General features: G+C 49.3%; 1 protein-coding gene across 1 annotated transcript in view; it reads right to left on the reverse strand.

The window, feature by feature from the left end:
• myo3b (myosin IIIB) overlaps positions 1-12,500 on the reverse strand; it is a 64,167-nt gene that overhangs the window by 23,635 nt on the left and 28,032 nt on the right. The window contains 14 exon segments of the mRNA XM_060039466.1: positions 485-542; positions 1,195-1,376; positions 1,691-1,779; positions 2,650-2,803; positions 3,906-4,053; positions 5,676-5,886; positions 6,705-6,831; positions 7,262-7,376; positions 7,450-7,548; positions 8,217-8,419; positions 8,867-8,950; positions 9,535-9,639; positions 10,244-10,360; positions 10,668-10,752. Of these exon segments, the coding sequence (XP_059895449.1) occupies positions 485-542; positions 1,195-1,376; positions 1,691-1,779; positions 2,650-2,803; positions 3,906-4,053; positions 5,676-5,886; positions 6,705-6,831; positions 7,262-7,376; positions 7,450-7,548; positions 8,217-8,419; positions 8,867-8,950; positions 9,535-9,639; positions 10,244-10,360; positions 10,668-10,752 (1,777 nt within the window).

The following is a 12,500-nucleotide window of genomic DNA, read 5'->3' on the forward strand; positions in this document are numbered from 1 at the left end:
TGGGGCCTGGGTTGTGTAGCGGGGGGTAGATAAAGACCTTGTGTGCATTCCCTCGGATCCAAGTTTATAATAAGCACCGTAAGATATCTCTCTCTCTCTCTCCCCCCGCACTAAGGTGTCCATTGTGTGATTCTCTGGTCCTCTAATTCCACCATAACGGGACGCAGGCATTAACAGTCTCCTCGAAAATAAAGGGGAGCGAATCACACAATGCTGCTTAGATAGGAAAATAATGAAACAGGAAGTGGGTGAATCTGACGGTCTTAGCTTCCCCATTAGCTTCGCGACTAAGTCCAGTGACCAGGCGGCCTCATCCGCGGCTAATGACGAGCACATTACCGCCGCCGTCACTTAGCCCTCTGAAAAGGAGCGGGGAAAACGGCCTATTGTGTTTTCTAAATACACTTTCTTCATCCCGCCCCCGCCCCCACTCTGCGGGGGGGTATTTAGAAACCCTTATCGCCCCGAAAATATAATATCCCACCGCGCCGCCGCGGTCTCGGGCTAGCGGTGCGCGGCGGAGGGGGAACCAAGACGAACGGCTTAGCGGGAAAATAAAAACAGAGCGAGCGCTTAGCCTCTTGGGAGATAACGTGGGGGGGGGGGGAGCAGATTTATCCCCACGCGGCGGTGGCGGCGGAGAAGGAGAGACAGGCTCGGAGCGGGGGGAGGAGAGCCAGGAAAAGACCTGCAGGAGGAGGTCTGATTAACGCGAGCCCACTCGCTACCTGGATGTCTGCTGGAGGCTTTAGCCGCCGCCGGGAGATACCAACCGACGACACGCAAACAATACAGCGCACGAGGAGGGGGGGGGGAGCGGGGGGTATTAAGTCAGCGATAGTGGGAGGGGGGGGCAGGGTTAGGAAAAGTTTGGCTGAGCGGTGGAGATGAATGGAGATGGATGGAGAAACAGAGATGATGACAACACTTACGGGTGGAGTTCGATGGAGGCGGGGAGATGGGTACAGGTGGATGGAGAAGGATGGAAATGGAGGTAATAGAGATGATTAGAGATGGATGGCGATTCAAAGAGATGGATGGAGATGGATGAGGTAGAGATGATTAGAGATGGCTGGAGATGAATGGAGATAGAGAGATAATTAGAGATGGATGCAGTTGGATGGAGATAGAGAGATGGTGATGAGGGACGGAAGGAGATGGAGAGGGGATAGAAGGGGATGGGGTTGATGGAGCTGATAGAGATGGAGAGAGGTGATGGAAACGAGATGTTGCTGTGCTCTCCTACCCGTCTTGGTGAGCGGGCTGGAGAAGAGCTGCTGGAGGAGCTTGTTCTCCGAGGTTCGCAGCACCAGGACGATGTCCGCAGGCAGTGTGTCTCGGTTCTTCTCCAAGAAGCCGGCGACACTGTACAACACCTGGCGACACAGAACCAGGAAGAAGATGATTCTGAACAACACCTAGCGACAGAACCAGGATGAAGATGATTCTGTAGAACACCTAGCGACACAGAACCAGGATGAAGATGAGTCTGAACAACACCTAGCGACAAAACCAGGATGAAGATGAGTCTGAACAACACCAAGCCACACAGAACCAGGATGGAGCAGACGTCCTAAAACCCAGTTTATAACAATGAAGGATGTTGGGAAGTTTGGAAAATGACCTATTCTTTAGGAAAACCTCTTCTTCTTAGAGCTAAAATATTAGCATATAAAAGCGTGTTCATTACCTTCCCTGCATAATGCTGAATTCCAAAGCACAGCTCCACACGTTTTGGCCTCCAGAAATACTTGTAGCGCAAGTTGTCCTCAAATTTATCTGCAGAAGAAAATACACAAAGACAGCTTAAAAGGGTAGATATTAAAGCTTTCATGAAATGCTGAAACATTTTCAGGAAAATATAGAATGTAACGTTGAGATATGGAAACACAAAATGCTGTGGCCTTCTCACAATCATCTTCCACTCATTTCCACATTTCTGCATAAGCATTTGTGTAAAACACCCACATTTGTGTGTCAAATGGCTGAGGTTCCTATCATTCTTATTAACAATGCAAAACTGCTGCATAACCCAGCATCTGTGGTCTCATCTTTGGCCTGGTCGGGGGTTCGGTATGGGTTCTAACCTACGCGGGTCTGGTCCGTGACCTGGTGTAGGGTCTATTGGGGGTCTTACCTACCAGGGTCTGGTCTTCGGCCTTGTGGGGGTCTATTGGGGGTCTTACCCACGAAGGTCTGGTCGGTGGCCTGTTTGGGTTCTGGTGGGTCTATCCTACCAGGGTCTGGTCTTTGGCCTGGGGGGGGTCTATTGGGGGTCTTACCCACGAGGGTCTGGTCTTTGGCCTGGTGGGGGTCTATTGGGGGTCTTACCCACGAGGGTCTGGTCTGGTGGGGGTTTATCCTACCAGGGTCTGGTCGGTGGCCAAGGGGGGGGGTCTATTAGGGGTCTTACCCACGAGGGTCTGGTCGGTGGCCTGGTGGGGGTCTATTGGGGGTCTTACCCACGAGGGTCTGGTCGGTGGCATGGGGGGGGGGGTCTATTGGGGGTCTTACCCATGAGGGTCTGGTCGGTGGCATGGGGGGGGGGGTCTATTGGGGGTCTTACCCACGAGGGTCTGGTCTGGTGGGGGTCTATCCTACCAGGGTCTGGTCGGTGGCCTAGGGGGGGGGTCTAATGGGGGGTCTTACCCACGAGGGTCTGGTCGGTGGCCTGGGGGAAGCGGCTCTCCTCGTCCAGCAGCGACAGCAGGCCCATGGGCTTCTGGAGGAACATGTCCAGGATGGGCCGGTTGTCCTCGTACTCCACCAGGCTGGCGTCTACGCCCTCACTCTGGTACTCCATCTACAGCGGGGGGGGGGGGGGGGGGGGGGAGACGTACCACAGATATCAACCTCCGCCTCCCAGGAACGACCTCGTTATACGATCTGGGATGGAGTCGGGAATGTTTTTGTTTTTTTGCGTGGCACAACAAACCAACCCCCCCCCCCCCCAAAAAAACATTCCTCAGCTCGGAGAGGAATGCGACAGTTTGGCGTTCTTACAGAATCTCTCAGTGAATTCATGACGAATGGCCCGAAAACCCTCTCTCCCAAATAATAACAAATTGAGTCAACCAATTAATTCATAATGTGGTTCAATTTGCAAATAACCCGCGAGCCAAATCACCGTCGTTGCATCTGCTTAATCCAGATCAAAAAGTTTCCTTTAAATAGATATTTATCTGTTAAATAGGAACCAATGGAATTAAACTGCCCTAATGAACCGATGAGCCGCAATGAACGTGTGGGGACGGTGTGTGGATCTCTGTGGCTCCGGAGTCAGAGCTCACCACGTTCAGGGGGGTGACGTCTCCACTGTATGAAGGCCTCAGCCCCTCAGAGGGGACTGGCACGCTCGTCAATACAGTGGAACGAGAGGGCCGCAATAACAGCACAACTGCAGAAGGTTTCTTGAATGTAAAGAAATCTTCGCCAGTTCCCCTGTTGTTTATTTGAATATTAATAATCAACAATTCATATTGTTAATTATTTTTTTGAACATGTTTTTAATAAAATGGATGTTAAAAGTGTTCTGGACAGCAGTAGTCTACCTTGATGGTGTTCTTTGACCATAAACTATTCTAGGCTTCAAATTCATTACATTCATAAAATAATAAAGGAATTCTGGAATGAGGCAGATATATTAATTCATAAGACACTCAATTATTAACACATAACCCACACACAAAATTGTATTCAAGTCAAGTTTGGTTTAACTCTGCCCTGAGCGATCAGCTAGCAATATAAATATATATAAAAAATATCTATATCTGGCCACCGCAGAAATAAATATTAAATGTTCTGTCACAGCTTTTCGTTTTTTTTTTTACTTTCCTCCCTCAAAACCCCTCGCGCCCCCTCCACGGAGATTTAAAAACAAAGATGGCGTCCGCGCTCCCCTTCACCTGTTCCAGAGCGAAGATGTGCTGATTAAAGTAGAACTGGATCTGCTCGTTAGCGATGTTGATGCACAGCTGCTCAAAGGAGTTCCTCTTGAAGTTCTCGAAGCCGAAGATGTCCAGGATTCCCACGTTCATTCCGCTCTCCGCAGCACTTCAAAGACCGAGGGGGGGGGGGGGGGGGGGGGGGGGGGAACGGGAACGGGGACGAAAGGGGGACAAACAACACAAACTTATTCTTCCACGCAACACAGTGCGCGCTCAAATCCCCCTGGCGACCACATGAATAGATCAACATTTTTATGATAATCCAAAGTTATACAACCCAAATACAGCGCGTCGCCGCGGTTACGCACGACACCGGCCCCATCTTAAGGAGGAGATAAAAAACATCAGGGCCTCTGAACACCATTAATCTCCATATCTCTCTTTCTGTTTCTTCTGCTTAACATAAAGTCCGCCGCAGCGAGGAGGAGGAGGAGGAGGAGGAGGAGGAGGACGGGGGGGAAGGCGAAAGTCGACGCCGTCCCGGAGTGCGATACGGCACGGACGTGTTCCGCGAGCCGCATTACCCGGTGGTTACATGTCCGGCGTGTAGGGGTGACCTTAGGCCCCCCCCCGCTGGTTATTAGTGGCAATAAGAACAACTGTCGGTATGCCCGGGACGCGCCCCCCCTCCGACGCCGTGTGAAGAGACTCGTGTCTGACACTCTCACTCACATTGACTGCGCGGTTTTCCGTGCGGATCAATGCACCACCTCTCTACAGTCTCTCTGAAGTCTTTTTAATCATCTGATCATTATTTCCGCGGCACGCAACGGTACGTCAAACCCCCCCCCCCCCCCCCCCCCCCCCGACTTATCAAAAATTCATCACTTCTACTCCTTTTCTCTCTCTGTCTCTGTCCGCCTGTCTGTGTGTCCGATGGCATTCCACTCCGAGGCTTCACCTAAGCAACACTTTGGAGTTTGTCTTTTTACCTCGTCCCGGACACACACACACACACACACACACACACACACACACACACACACACACACACACACACACACACACACACACACACACACACACACACACACACACACACACACACACACACACACAAAGGTCACGGAGACTTTTGTACGGAGATCGTTGATGGTCAAGACACAACTACAGAAAGAGAGGGAGAGAGAGAGAGAAAGTGCAAGACCCACTCGAGACGTTTCTACCTCCCGATGATTCGAAGCCTACACCATTTAGGACAGGGTCACGTCCATCAGACAGAGAGAGAGAGATAGAGAACAGGGGAAAGCGATAGAAACAGAGACAGACAAAGACAGAGTGAGAGTAAGACAGAGAGAGAGAGAGAGAGAGAGAGAGAGAGAGAGAGAGAGAGAGAGAGAGAGAGAGAGAGAGAGAGAGAGAGAGAGAGAGAGAGAGAGAGAGAGAGAGAGAGAAAGAGAAAGAGTGAGACGGATAGAGAGAAAGAGCTAGAGAGAGAGTGAGACGGATAGAGATAGAGCTAGAGAGAGAGAGAGAAATCTAGAGTTTGAGATCCACAGAGAAAGACAGAGATAAAGAGAGACAGATATAAAGAGAGACAGAGCTCCAGAGAGAGTGATAAAGAGAGACAGAGCTTCAGAGAGAGAGTGATAAAGAGAGACAGAGCTACAGAGAGAGAGTGATAAAGAGAGACAGAGCTACAGAGAGAGTGATAAAGAGAGACAGAGCTTCAGAGAGAGTGATAAAGAGAGGCAGAGCCACAGAGCGCGCTCTGGCGTGGGCCCTCACCAGATATTCATGTCGGGCTGCAGCAGCGCGTTGATGCGGTTGACGATCCAGCTGAAGAGGCGTCCGTACAGCGCCTTGGACATGGCGTCCCTCACGTCCGTGGCCTTGTCCACCGTGTTGGTGCGGATGATGGTCTCCCCACGCGTCACCACGCAGTGGGAGGTCAGCGCCTCCTGCAGCTCCTCGTGGCCGATGCTCAGCAGGGAGGCCGCTGAGGGAAAAGGAGGAGGAGGAGGAGGAGGAAGAGGAGGAAGAGGAAGAGGAGACGGAGACGGAGGAGAATGAGAAGGAGAAGGAGGTACAGGAGAAGGAGATGGAGAAGGAGGTGGAGAAGGAGGTACAGGAGAAGGAGAAGGAGCAAGAGAAGCAGGTGGAGAAGGTGGTGGAGAAGGTGGTACAGCAGGGTTTCAGTCAGCAGTCTCAAGCTCCAGAAGCACATTTTACCACGGGTCGCTCCGACCGAGGGGGTGACTAAGGTCTGTCCTACTGGATGGAGGTTGCTTTCCAGGAATTAGTCAGATCTCGTGTATTTCCAGGGAACCGAGTTACAACTGACAGAAAGTGCTTTACTTTTGATTCTGTAGTTTATTCGGTTGTAGTATAATCCAATATTAAACAGTGATAATAAAAGCACTGCTTAACCAGTGATTATTCTCGAGTTGTGGTGTGGACCAATAGGAGGGCTTGAATCCTGGTGAAGCAGTACCAAGATGGCAGTTTGGAATTTCACCTGACATCGTGTAAAACTCTCCTATTGGCCTCATTACCCTGGGCCGATTAGAGCGGTTTATACTATTATACACACAAACTGTGGTAGCGAACACACGCACGTCCAGCAGCGTGTGTAGACGCGATAACATAAATAAGTAATCCTTGTCAAGTTGAATAATTAATGATTCAAGCAGTCGTAACATACACATAGACTAGTACAACTGTATAACATGGAAGTGAATCCATGTTGCCCTTCGACTGGGTACCATAAGATCGGTCTAAGAGGTGTTTAGTCCCTACTGGGCCCCCGTAGCTCACCGTTCTCAAGGGCCTCCGAGTTGGGAACCTCGCTCTTGTCCGTCTGGTGCTGGGAGGTGATGGCGGCAAATTCAATGTTCCCGGTGATCAAAATGGCGGACAGGATTCTGTACACAGAGGTCACCTCCTAGGCAGACCATAAACGGTGATAGGGAGAAATGTAGAAGAGTGTGTTTAGATGAGCTTTAACTCCATCTCATACAAAAAGGGTTTATCTGTATCAAATACAACAGAAATAAGTTCATTGTTCTATATCGTGACCCTCATAGCATAATTGCCTAAGTCATATTTTAAGGTTGTATTTATCTTATCTTTTTAAGGTTCATTATTTATCGATGTAAAAAGCACTCTGATTGGTTTAGGATACAGCCAATGATGTACAGTGAATCAGCAGCGCTACGAGTAGAGTTAAGTTAGATATCAGAATTTGGCCAAAATATGACTAGTATTCTGAGCGATATTTGTCTATAATTATCATTTTTAAGCATGTTTTTCATTTTAGAGGAGATAAAATAAATGAAGAAAAGAACACTCAAACATAACCCTCCCCCCCTCACCTCCTCGGTGAAGCCGATGATTCGGAAGCAGTCCTGGATCTCGTCGAACTGCTCCTTGTACAGTTTGCTGGTCACGATGTCGTGCATCACCTTGCAGTGCTGACTGTTCATGTATCTGCAGGGACAGAGCGGAGCGCTGGGTGACAGATCTCAGTCCTGGGAACGGGGAGCGGAGGGACACCACGTACCTGGGAGGTGTCTTGTCCGGTAACCGGTAATTCTTCAGTTTGTCTTGGTGGTACAGGCCCGCGTAGAAGTAATAGAAGATGTGGAAATTCTTCTCCCCCCTGTTTGGGAGGAAACAACACAAACACACGCAGAGACCATCAGTCACCTGACAGGGTGAGTGACGACTGGTACGGGGTTCGGAGGGGGGGGATGTGTGTGACGTAGGGGTGGGACCAAAATATAGATACGCCGATATATCTTTGTCCTTATTCTTACGATACAAGAATCGATACTCTGGTGGCAAATATCGATATCATATTTTTATATTTAAGCAATATATAATTATATTTTTTTGGGGGGGGGATTTCTTTAGCATTTTTATGCTTTATTCTTGAAGAGTTAGACAGGAAATGTCGCTCCAAATATCGATACGTTCATTAATAAAATAAGGCGCTCTAAGCAGATTTCCCCGCACCTCAAGGTGGCGCCCAACACATGAAAGAAGGAAACTTATACGGAAGTTAACGAACCAAAGATAAGTCCCGGAAAAACTCTGTTTGGACTGTGAATAAAAACCGAAATCCAGCACTTTACCTTTCAGTGATTTTCTACTCATCGTCAGACATGTATCGTGATGTATCGTTACAGGATTGTCTAACAACACATTGATTATCGCAGAATCGCTGTGTCGTGATATTATCGTTATGGCGGGACACGTATCGCGTATCGTCTGGTGAGGTACCCTGTGCTCCCCCCCCCCCCCCCCCCCCCCCCCAGTGTGACCTACGTGGCCTGCTTGATGACCCGGGACTTCTCCAGGAGGTACTCGGAGATCTTGGCGCCCATGACGGCGCCGGTGGGGGTGAACTTCATCTCCAGGTACTTCCCGAAGCGGCTGGAGTTGTCGTTGATGGCGGTGCAGGCGTTCCCGAAGGCCTCCACCAGGGGGTTCACCTGCAGGATCTTCTCCCGGAGGGTCCGGTTGTTGGCCTAAGGGTCCCGGGACGGGGGTCGGAGGTAAGCGGTCCGTGGTGCACATACCGTGGGGCTCGCACGCTTTTACTACACACTTTTATGATGCTTTGTATTGTACGTGTTTTTTACTGTTTTATATTGTATGTTATCATTTTGAATTGTTATTGACACATTGTTCCTTTTAAATCTTGCATTTTATATATACCAAGTATGGATTTATTTTTTGTAATTAGTATTTTATATTTTACATCAATATAATATTTATGTTATATTGTTTGATGATTGTGTAATTTAATACGACGGCTGAGACAAAGGTATCCCCTACAACGATAGATAAAGTAGTATCCTATCCTTTCAGATGAATAGATAACTCAAAGACATATAACGGTCAACAACATGTACAAACTTGCGTGCATAAAATACCATTTGTCCAAATTAACCCGTGAAAGGCTGGGTCCTTACCTTCCCCAGGAAGGTGAGGTGCTGAACGATTAAGTGAGCGCTCTCCGTCTTCCCGGCTCCACTCTCCCCACTGATGATGATACACTAAAACAAACGCACCCCACCGCTTTACACACAAGGGTGTCGCCAGACCATTCAGACGAGGACTCAGACACCACACTGATTTACAAATCGAAGCGAAAAAGAGAATATAACTCAAAGAAAATGATTTCATGTATTTATAATGTCTCCATTAGTGCTGTCAGTTAAACGCGTTATTAACGGCGTTAACGCAAACCAATTTTAACGGCGTTAATTATTCTTTTTTTTCTTTTTTTTCTTTGGCTCAAAACAAAGAAGCAGTAGCCTGACTGATATGTTCAAGGCAGTATGTTTGTATGTTCATCGTTTAATTGCACTACAGGCTTCGTCCTGTTTTGATCAGTATATGCCAATGTTGTTATCAATAAAAAAACATTTGCACAAGGCAAGCCAATGCACTTCTCCATGTTGATAAGAGCATTCAAATTAGAACAATGAATGGGACATTAATGCGATTAATTGCGATTAAATATTTGTATCGCCTGACAGCACTAGTCTCCATCTTTGGCTCTGACAGTAGCAGAGTCAGAGCGTTCCCCCCCCCGCCCCAGACGGTTTCAGGGGGTGTGAGGCGGTCCTCCCCGTACCTGGTCCTTGCAGAAGGTCACCATACCCTGGTAGGCTGCGTCGGCAGCAGCGAAGATGTGCGGGGGGTTGTCCACGCGCTTCACCCCGTGGTACAGCTTGGAGAACTTGGATCACACACACAGAACACACACAACAGGTAGGGCTTTGACTTTCTCCAAAAAAATCATATTCGAAGTTTGTTTGTTTATTAATATTAATATTTGAATATATTTGAATATTTATTAATAATATTTTTGACCATTAAATGCCTTCAGTAAGACCTGGATTGGGCTTCGCGGGGTTTGTTTACCAGCGTTGCTATGGTTACCGGTCCTGCGTGTTCCAACGGTTTATTAGGTTTCTAATAAATCGCTGTCTAATCAATATTGTAATGACGTGGTCATTACAATATTATGAATAGACTGCGTCGGGTTCTCCGACGTCTCTCCCTCTTGGCCTGCCCATAACAGGTTCGAATATTAAGGGCTGCCTAATATTCGTTCGAATTTTGATTTATTTTTTGATATTCGAATTGTATTCTAATAACGAAGTTCGGAGTCAAAGCCCTAACACCAGGGGAGCGGTCCTGTTGGGTGAGTACCAGGGTGAATATATACCTGGGGTTGAGTAGATACCTTGTGACGGTGGGGTGAGTAGCTGAGGTGAGTAGATGCTGAGGGCCAGTGGGGGAGAGTAAAAGTGGGGGAGTGTACCGGTAGGGGGGAGTACCTGGGGTGAGTAGATGCTGAGGGCCTGGAAGGGGTTGATGGCGATGAGGATGTCCCCGACGTAGGTGTAGATCTGCAGCTCGTTGTACCGCCGCTGTAGGTGGCTGATGATGGTCTCCTGCAGGCAGGGGGGAGGGAGGAGGGAGAGGGGGGAGGGAGGGAGGAGGGGGGAGGGAGGGAGGAGGGAGGGAGGACAGAAGGCCCAGGCAGCGTGAGCTCAGGCCTGCAAACCTACCCGGGTTTAGGGGCTATGGGGTAACATGGGGCTGGGGAGCACGCACACACACGCACGCACACACACGCACACACACGCACACACACGCACACACACACACACACGCACACACACACACACACACACACACACACACACACACACGCCCACACACGCACACACACGCACACACACGCCCACACACGCCCACCTCGTCCAGGAACTCCAGGTTGACCAGGTCGTCGTCGGGGGCGCTCTCTATGATCAGCGTTTTGCGGGTGTTGATCCTCTCATGCCTGCAGGAAGCCAGGCATACGTTGTTAGCCTACGTTGTTAGCGCAAGTGTTCAGCATAGCATACGTTGTTTGACTATGTTGTTAGCAAGAATTCTTAGCATAGCACACATTAGCCTGCGCTGTTAGCACACTCCGATATCAAACGCCATAGCACACGCTGTTAGCATACGCCGGTAGCAAAGGCCATTAGCATGCACCCTTAGCAGCCACGTTAGCATACAGTTATCAGCATACACTATTATATTAGCATATTTCATTAGCATACAACGTCAGCATACGCTGTTAGCATACGCCAACGCTAACACAGGAGGGCTCCCCACTGACTGATGAACATTAGTCCTCAGCGACCGAGAGGGGGGGCTTTGTTCAAACACCCCTTAAAAGAAATGGCCTCCCCCCCAAGGGACCTATCCACTATTATCACCCACTATAATTGCACTTCATGTGTTTTTGACCTGTCACTCTCCCCTGGGAGCGAGGGGGTGGGGGGGGGTCAACACAGAGCCAGCTGTCTCTGGGGGAACCCCTCAACGAGAGGGTAATGGGAATGAGTGGTGATGATGATGATTGAGGTGGTGGTGGGGGAGGAGGAAGAGAAGAAGGGGGGGAGGAGGACAAGGACCAGAGGGAGATGGAGGAGGAGGAAGATGAAGACGAGGAGGAGAAATTGTTGGTAGAGGCGGTGGTGGAGAAGGAAGAGGACGAGGAGGAGGTAGTGGTGAAGAAGGAGGAGGACAAGGAAGAGATGGAGATGGAGGAGGAGGACAAAGACGAGGAGAAGGAGGAGGAGTTGTCATTATGTGTCAGTTGCTTTTTCATTGCTCTTTTTCGATAGTGTGTGTGCGTGCGTGCGTGCGTGCGTGCGTGCGTGCGTGCGTGCGTGCGTGCGTGCGTGCGTGCGTGCGGGCGGGCGGGCATGCGGGCGTGCGTGCGTGCGTGCGTGCGTGCGGGCGGGCGGGCGGGCATGCGGGCGTGCGTGCGGGCGGGCGGGCGTGCGTGCGTGCGGGCGTGCGTGCCGTTTTGAGGTCACCAATGCTAACCAGATCATTCACATGGATTTGAAGGGAAATGTGTTGAAGACAATGGAAAAAATATTCTGGTCAATTATATGTATGGTATAGCCAATATGGTATATGGTACATATGGTACAAATGTTATGCACGGTAAGTATACCATATATGGTATATATGGTATGTATAGCAAATGTGGTATACTGTATATAGTATGTATGGTACATGTGGTATGCATTCCTAAAAAATTGAAACTCTTTCAAAACTCCCACTTCTCCTCAGTTCTCCATATCTCCATTAACAATTGAATTGGAAGTATTCATAATTCACAAGAGGTGCCTATGTATTATATATATATTATAAATATCTATACATCTATCGCCCTGAATCCCCGACCAACGCAAGGAGCAGATCACAGAGTACTGAGGCTGCAGGTTACAAACCAACGCTCGGATCCGTTCTCTGCTCGTTTTCTAGTTCAGAAAGTGCCGCAGCGAAACACAAAGTCACGTCCTATCTGGGGAAAACCATCTCGGGTCTGAGCGCTACGTAGCTCCGCGGCGGCGCGGCGCTACCTTCGGCTAGCTAGCATCTTTAAAGTCGCCCTTTGTCTCCCCTCTTATCTGGACTCATTGTCTCCCACATCGGAGAGGGCGAGAGACTTAGGGAGCCAGAGAGGGAGCGAGGGGAGAGAGGGGGGAGACACTCCCATCACCCTACAAGCTCTCTAATCCCATT

The sequence above is a fragment of the Gadus macrocephalus genome, chromosome 20 (assembly GCF_031168955.1).
Source record: "Gadus macrocephalus chromosome 20, ASM3116895v1".
NCBI classification, from domain to species: Eukaryota; Metazoa; Chordata; class Actinopteri; order Gadiformes; family Gadidae; genus Gadus; species Gadus macrocephalus.